This window comes from Helianthus annuus, chromosome 3 (assembly GCF_002127325.2).
Source record: "Helianthus annuus cultivar XRQ/B chromosome 3, HanXRQr2.0-SUNRISE, whole genome shotgun sequence".
In the NCBI taxonomy this organism is placed as follows: domain Eukaryota; kingdom Viridiplantae; phylum Streptophyta; class Magnoliopsida; order Asterales; family Asteraceae; genus Helianthus; species Helianthus annuus.
The window spans coordinates 167,345,159-167,353,928 of NC_035435.2; the positions used below are offsets into that span (position 1 = coordinate 167,345,159).

Consider the following 8,770-nt stretch of genomic DNA (forward strand, 5'->3'; position numbering starts at 1 on the left):
TGTAATTGTAATCTGGGGATAAAATCATAATTTTGAACCGAGGACAAAGTCGTAATTTTGAGCGAAGGCGAAATCATAATTTTTAAAGCGGGGTGGAAATGCAAAATCGTCATTTTTAGTTTGTGGCAAAAGCAAAAATTCATTTTGAACTGGGGCCAATATTGTAATTGTAATCTGGGGATAAAATCGTAATTTTGAACCGAGGACAAAATCGTAGTTTTGAGCGAGGGACTAAAAAATAAATTTATTTTGAACCGGGCAAAAACGTAATTTTATTTTAAATTAAGGACGAAACCATAATTTTAAAACAAATATAAAATAATAAAACGGCCCCTAAGTTGCTTTTGTATATGTAGGAAATATTTTGAACATAGAGAATATATATGTAACCATATTGTATCGTATAATATTAATTACATATCATATATAATACTATGTATGTATGTGTGTATATAAATATATGTATAAAACTGTTAGAAACTCATGAAACCTATCAATCTTTATGTATAATACCGTGAGTCATATCATGGGTTTCCAACTCACATTGTTACTATTCATTGTGTTTGTTATAGGATGCTCAAATGCTAACCATCTAAACTTGTTCAACACCTTTAAATCAGTTTTCAAACCAAAAGCCAATAGCACGACATGGGCCGTTCTGGTTGCCGGTTCAAATGGATACGAAAACTATCGTCATCAGGTGAACATTTACTCATATTTTCGTTTGTCATTTCACGGTGTATTTGTATAAAATATTCAAGTAAATAGAAGCTAACGTCTTGTGTTTGTTATGAATATTTCAGGCAGACGTTTGTCATGCGTATCAAATCCTTAGAAAAGGCGGGTTAAAGGATGAAAACATAATTGTGTTTATGTATGATGATATTGCAAACCATCCAGAAAATCCTAGGCATGGTACCATAATTAACAGCCCCCAAGGGTCAGATGTGTACGCTGGTGTGCCAAAGGTACAAGAACACTGTCACAAGTATTATTAGTTATAGTTGAATGAGAATTGCTAATTAATTAGGTAGGCTGCGTTTGATACGAAGGAAAAGAACACGAAATGGAATGGATCATTCTAATGGAATAAAAAACATGTTTGGTTATCATGTGGTAATGGAATACAGCATTCCACAACGAATGTAACTACTTCCAAATATAACAATTTTCATTCTTTGGTAAGGGAGTGATTTTTTTCATTCATTTAATAAATAGAAAGAAATATATTATTATTAGTATTATATTATATATGTATTGTTTTCGAGGGATGATGAATAGTAACTTTATTTTTATAATAATATATATTTTTATTATTTTATTGTTTAATATATTATAATATAATAGTTTATTATTATATTTACTTTTAATAACATATTTTTATTTTTTTAAAACATATATTTCCTTTACATTTTTTTAATAATTGTTTTTTTTCTTTTTTTGAACATATAATAATTTATCGATTAATTTGATACTTCTTTAATAAGCTACGTTTATAACTTTTTTCTAAGAAAACTTAAGTACATAGTTGTGCTTGATTTTTTCCCTGACATTCCGTTATAAGTTTTATTAAAAACGAGGTTATACTCATAATAAAGTATTTATTTGGTATTAAAAAACGGTGCAATAATAAACTAAATCGTTTTAATGGTTTGACTTTCTAAACGACATGCTTTATTTTAAAATCACGTTTGTTTTACATTATCATTTGCTCGGTTTCGCTGCAACGCGCGATATAAAAAACTAGTTATTATTGTTAGTGATATTAATTATTAATATTAATATCAATATTTTTATTATTAATTTTTTACCATTAATATATTATGATTATGATTATTGTTATTATTAGACAATTATATTTTGTGGATTTTAATAAATTATGTTACTTTATATCGTCTTTTTTTGTTTATCAAACTGTATAAAGTAATTATTCATTCTATTCATTCTATTGACATACATAAGTAACCAAACATCACAATGCAATGAAATGATTCATTTCATTCCGTTCTCCATTACGTTTCTTTATTCGTTGCATTCTCTCGTTCATTCTATTAGCAATGAATATTGACCTTATATTGGACATGATGTGTCAAATAAGCGTGTTATACTATCTTTTTTAAGGACTTTTAAAAAAAAGTTATATTATTATCTAATATTTAGATGCCGGTTATTGTATAAATTGTCTTAATGTATGCTGTGTACGAGATGCAGTATCAACATGCGATTTTTTTAACATGCGATTTTGGTTTTTTTCAGCAACATGCGATTTTTTTTAACATGCGATTTTTTTTTAACATGCGAGATTTCCTTTCTGGGGTTATAACATGTGAACTTGCCATAGCATACGCTTCCTACGTTAAGGCATTTTGTGCGATACACTTTGTTCAAAGTAAAAGAGAAAGTTATTTACAAACCATTCAGATTTAATAAATTAATTAATAGTTACTTTTATGATTAATTTGATTCAAAATTTTAACAAATAGACATTTGTCTATGGCTTTATAGCCTAGTGACATTTTAGGGGTGAGATAAGGATTTAAGACCAATAGGTGTTGAGTTCGATTCACACAAGGGGGTTTTCCCATATTGGGTTTCCTCCTGAATTGGTGTATAGGCATTATGCCTAGTGGAGATGGATATGATCGAGTGGTTCCACTAATGACATGATAATACTCCAGTGGTCCGTCAGTGATCAAAATTTATAGTTAAAAAAAAACAGAAACAAATCGACACCCAGATATTGATGGGCATAAATAATTTAGAGTGGTAGTTTAGATATTCTAGGCTCAAACATGTCAGTCGTTACTTATGCGAATCTTCTCTGTATCATTTCAATTGAATTGGATTTCCCAAATTAAAGTGTATCCTTTAGGGTGGAGGGTATAGTTAATCACTTTAAAATGATTGAGTGAAATCCTACCCAATAATATTATGCTATGTCAACTTCCCATTCCACTCCTCATTTTGCACTCAATCAGGGGTATGGTTAATCACCCTAGGGTGTTTGAGTTATATATTTTTTGATTGGTTTTTCTCTCCTCTCTCCTCTCTCTCTCTCTCTCTCTCCTCCATCACTCTTCAATCCATTCGGTGACTATACACCGATGTTGGTATACTCTCACCCACTCACCGATCAAGTTAATCAAGTGGGTATGGTCACCGATCGGTGACTCCCATTCCCCGCTTAACTCACCGAACATTATACCCCCCACCCTTACAAGTTTACATCAATTTCAAGTTTAATAAATGTTTCAAAGGTCACTAAGTTAATTGAAATAGTTTTCTAGCGATCTAGTATGGCTGGCAAACTTTTTTTGACGGTCTCACTTTGTACTTCTAGCCTCTTGTTAGGAATAATGTTTAATATAAAAAAACTTTATATATATATATATTGTGTTAGGATTATACAGGAAAAAGTGTGACCACCTCGAATTTCTATGCTGTGCTTCTTGGCAACAAAACCGCGGTGAAAGGTGGAAGCGGGAAAGTGCTGGCTAGCGAACCTAAAGACAGGATCTTTGTGTTTTACGCCGATCATGGCGGCCCTGGAGTACTTGGTATTGTGTTTCCATGCTTTGTTATTTTCAAGCAAGATCAACACTTTGAATTTAATTTGTTCATTTCCTTGATGACATTATGTTAATTTCATTAGGGATGCCGAACATGCCTAATCTCTACGCTAATGATTTCATCAATGTTTTGAAAACAAAGCATGCGAGCGGAACATATGATGAGATGGTGAGTGAGACACATTTGCTCTTGCTTATCTTATAGTTAATTATCAGTTGTGGGAATCGATACAATCATTTGGATGGTGATCGTAGGTGATATATGTGGAAGCATGTGAAAGTGGAAGTATTTTCCAAGGTTTGTTACCAAAAAGTCTGAACATTTATGTGACAACTGCCGCGAATCCGTACGAGAATAGTTGGGCCACATATTGTCCTGATATAGGAGAACCTACAGTACCTCCAGAGTTTTACACTTGCTTAGGTGACTTATACAGTGTTTCATGGATGGAAGACAGGTATATTGTCTAGCAGTTTGTTTAGCAACCTTCTCTTGTGTTAACAACTTAATATCATTTCCTTGTACTTCTTATTCAAGTTATTGATTTGGCCATATTTTTTGACTTTTGGTTCTTAGTGACTTGGAAGATTTGAGGCTTGAAACCTTGGAACAACAATACTTGAATGTTGGTATTGTAGTTTAGTTTTGTTGATTTAAATTTAGTAGTATTGATTGAAAAAAAAATCACACAAATTTTTTAGGTAAAGAAGAGGATTGCGATTGACAAGGTGACAGGCTTCGGATCTCATGCAATGCAATACGGTACCCTAAGCATAAGCAAAGAGACTATATCAAATTATCAAGGTTCCGCTCCTAGGACAATCTCTACGGATCGATTTCAAACACGTGACTCCATGGGTGTTATCGACCAAAGAGATGCGGATCTTTATTCGATGTGGCAAAGGGTATGTATTCTCATATATAGGAAAATACATGACATTTGAATATGATAGTGGATAATGTTATCTCTTATTATCTACAGTACAAGAAATCAGCTGAAGAAACACAACAGAAGGAAAACCTACTCCAGAAAATCAAGGAAATAACCGCATATAGGGCACATTTGGATAGCAGTGTCGATATGATCAAACGGTATTTATTAGGCAGTGGAGATGGACCAGTGAGAGGTGACAGATCGGCCCTTGTGGATGATTGGGACTGTCTGAAATTTATGGTGAAGAAAACTTACAATTTCTCATTTATTTATTGTACAATAATCTTATTTGTTGAGTCTTTTAGTGGGTTGCTAATTTCTTGAAGTGAATTGTTACAATCTTCAGGTTCGAACATTTGAGACACACTGTGGATCCTTGACTCAGTATGGCTTGAAACATACTCGAACATTTGCAAACATATGCAACAGTGGTGTTACAAAGAAGGCCATGAATGAAGCTTCAAAGAAGTCGTGTAGCTCGATTAAAATGGGGCAATGGGATCCTCTGATCGTCGGCTATAGTTCTTGATCCAAAAATGAGAAAACCAGTGGTAGATTTGAGGAATAAAGAAATGGTTGTTTAATTAAACTTATGACCTTTACATTTGCAATAACAATGGTAACATTATATAAAACCCAGAAATTTAAAATCTTAATAACAAATTTGAGGTCATGGATAATATATTTTCTCGTATTAAAATATTTTGCAAGCCCGAAAAACAATGTGGGTATAAATAATATAAATTTTTAACCCATTTATTTTTTTAATATTATTTCATATTTCATTTATTTTATTTTTTTAACAGCTTTTCTTCTTTAACTATTTATTTTTTTTAAATACATACATATGTTTAACCTTTTTTTCTTAACATTTCAATATAAATTTGATTGAAATAGAGTTGTATATAAAATAAAGCTTTTCTTGGTACCGTAAACGAGTTTGGTACTTTGGTAGATCTAATTGTAGATACACATATATAAAATTCCCAATGTATTGCGCGAGACAACTTTAACTATGTTTTTTTGGTATTTCACCATAAATTTTATTGAAAATAGAGTTGTAAAAAATAAAGCATTTTTAAGTATTGTAAACGGTTTTTACACGTGTTTTGAAAGTTTCGATTGTAGATATATATATATATATATATATATATATATACAAAATTCTCGCACATACCAACTAGTTTAATATACAATTACAAGTAGATAACTAACTAAAAGCCTAAACTAACAAAATCGATGTGTGTGTTTTTACAATTACAGATTGCAAACAAATCACAAAAATAGAGGAATTAATTTGAACCAGAGGTAACCCACCTCTATTTGTCCAAACGTGTGCCCCCTTAAGACATTTTTGTCCATATATGTGTTATGAGCCCATAACTTCAACTGTAGTGAAAACTATGGCGAATTTACTTGTGCCATTTCATAGACCACTTGCTTCTATCTAATTTGTTCAGTAATGTCAATTTTTGGTGCATCTTGTGCCACTCTTGAATACAAGGGGGTTGATTGTAGATATTGTTTTTTTTAACGGCCAACAGAATCAATGCCGAGCACTCTCGGGGCACCCACTAGACCAAACGGAGTACTCTAAGTGTAACCCGGGTCCACCACCAATTCGGGGGAAAACCCATTTGGCTCAAGGATCCAACTCAGGTTTCCCTGGGTCTCCTATCATTGTCCACCAAGGCACCAATGTCTCACTCTACACCAAGTGGGAATTGACTTTGTCAATTCCTCATGTAAGTTATTGTTAAGAGTTTGGCTGATTCAACTGATTCAGATCGCTACCAGTCCTAATCCAATATAGACTGGGTGATTCATATAGAAATTTGCTGTGTTTAGGAAGGTGAAATACTCTGATAGTCAATTGATGGTGAATTTGGGCTGGTGGGAATGAATGGGTTTGTAATTAACCCAGATATTTCATGCAATCATCAATTGTAGCTTTACTGGTTTGTCTTTAGATTCTAGGCGCCCATCTTTAATAAAATCTTTGTTAAAAAATCTTATAAAATAAGTAACACTTTTTCAAGGTGTGAAATATAATCAATTTCAAATACATTATTAAACAGATGTCATATATAGCTGATTATTGAAAGAATTAGTGCTGGGTCCTAAAAATCGTATGAATAATAAAAATGTCGTTGAAATTCAGGATTGGTTTGTTATATGTGAATAGATTGATACCCTTTTTAAATAAATCAATGTGAATGGAATTTCATTATGAGGCAAACACATTAGAAGTAATACTCATGCCCATACCTTAATAAGATCTCTTTGTGGGACAATATATAAAGTCATTGCAAATCATGTATAGACCTTTCAGACAATCTTTCATGTTTCAACTATTTTTTTTTTTTTTTTTTGAACGGCCAACAAATCTTTCAAATTGGCTAGTGGCGAAATTCACCACATCGGGATACACTTGCCTCCGAACCGGGGAAAACCCTCACATAGGGCCAAAGCCCGTAAACACCCATCTGAAGACACGACAGTGCGGTTAGGTAAAACGTGCTCAGTTAAAAGGTTCCATTTGAAAGAGCTTAAAAGCTTAGGTGCATGTAAACCCCACCCCAACCCAAAGGAACTCTTGAGAGAAGGCAACAATTAAAACATGGCACAGTTGGCTAGTTTTCCATATGTATGTGCATGCTATTAATTGGACAAACTAAAGCGCTACTCAATTTTTTTGCTTTCTAGAGCTAAAACAGTGAGTAGAATACATACTTCACTAAGTGGACTTTTTAACTAACTAAAGTTAAAGTGCATGTAGATGTCAAGTTAGTTTACAGGTTAACTTAATTATTATACGTTCTAGAAACATAATAATGAAGAGGATTATATATCATATTTTACCAAATTTCCATTGTTTAAAAAACTGGCTCGATATTTGTATAAACTTTTCTTGGTAATCATCACTGATTTCATTGTGAATTCGAGTATTTGTAGGTTTTATAGTTTGTAAATACATGAATATCTTTTAGAATTGTGTTTGTATCACTGTTAGCTTAATACATATTTGTGGTACTCTGTACTCCAAATCTTTGATCGGAAAACTCTGATAGAAAGCAAGAACGAGCAGGGGCGGACCCACGTTAAGCGGAACGGGGTCCTCGGACCCCAATCTTTTTATAAAAAGTAGTAGAAACGGTATATAAAATTTTCTATGGACCCCATAAAGTAATTTAGTTGGACCCCATAACAATAAGAGTGAGCTGGTGCATTGGTAAAACCCCCTTGTTTTCATACAAAAGGTCCTGGGTTCAATACTTGTTTCTTTCGTTTTTTTTAAACTTGACTTTAAAAATGGGTATTCTAACAGCTGAATGTGTAGTAAATGAATGTGTAGTAAATGAAACGTGTAGTTTAGTTATGATATTGTTTTCTATTATGTTTCTCGACCCGACCCGAACAACGACCGATCCAAAAAATTTGAACATCGAAAAAATGGGACCCCATTGTCCAAAAATCCTGGGTCCGCCAGTATCATAAAACATGTTTTTTTAATTACCAAAGACCTTCCTTACATAGATAGAGAATCATCACAACATTTTGTTGAACCGTCATAGCTTTACATGAATGTGTATGTCAGTTCGCGGTTAAACTATAATCAGCTATATATTCGTTTACATCATCAAGAAATTGCTAGTATAAAGTTGGTTACTTTTGATCACCAAAGTTATTGTTAATAACCATTTACCACTGATCACAATTGTTATTGCTCATAGAAACTTGGTTACTTTTAAAGATATTTGTTTGAGCCTACAAATCGAGCATGGGGTCTCACTGGAAGCACAGTCTCTCTATTCCTACGGGGTAGAGGTAAGGCTGTCTACATCTTACCCTCCTCATACCCTATCTTTGCTTTGCTATTGGTGGGATTTACTGAGTATGATGATGATGTTTGAGCCTGCAGGCGCTAACTCAAACAAAAGGCTATTGTTAAGAATTTTCAGGTCCTCTTCTTGTGTGTAACTGTGTACGGCGACCACGTAATGATAAATATTCAACACAAAACATCATCAACGAATAAGGTGACAAAGGAGATAATAACTCATTCTTTATTTGGATAAAGAATAGGACTAAATCCTTTTCCCTGGTAGCGATAAAAGTCAGACGAGATTTGAATGGGCATATATCCAGGTCCCATATTGTGTTGTAAAACCAGCCCAAATTCCGGTTCATTCCTAGGTTTTCTGAGGCCCTAAGCGAACTAAAAAGTGAAAGCCCTTTTGCAAAATTATCATTTTCAACATATTT

General features: G+C 33.1%; 1 protein-coding gene across 1 annotated transcript; it reads left to right on the forward strand.

Annotated features, from left to right (window-relative positions):
• Nucleotides 1-526: 526 nt before the first annotated feature.
• Nucleotides 527-5,033, forward strand: LOC110932507 (vacuolar-processing enzyme). The gene is made up of 9 exons (XM_022175836.1): nucleotides 527-700; nucleotides 804-968; nucleotides 3,401-3,557; nucleotides 3,653-3,738; nucleotides 3,825-4,027; nucleotides 4,147-4,195; nucleotides 4,272-4,475; nucleotides 4,553-4,744; nucleotides 4,851-5,033. The coding sequence occupies exons 1-9, from the start codon at nucleotides 527-529 to the stop codon at nucleotides 5,031-5,033; spliced, it is 1,413 nt and encodes a 470-aa protein (XP_022031528.1).
• The last annotated feature ends 3,737 nt before the right edge of the window (nucleotides 5,034-8,770 follow it).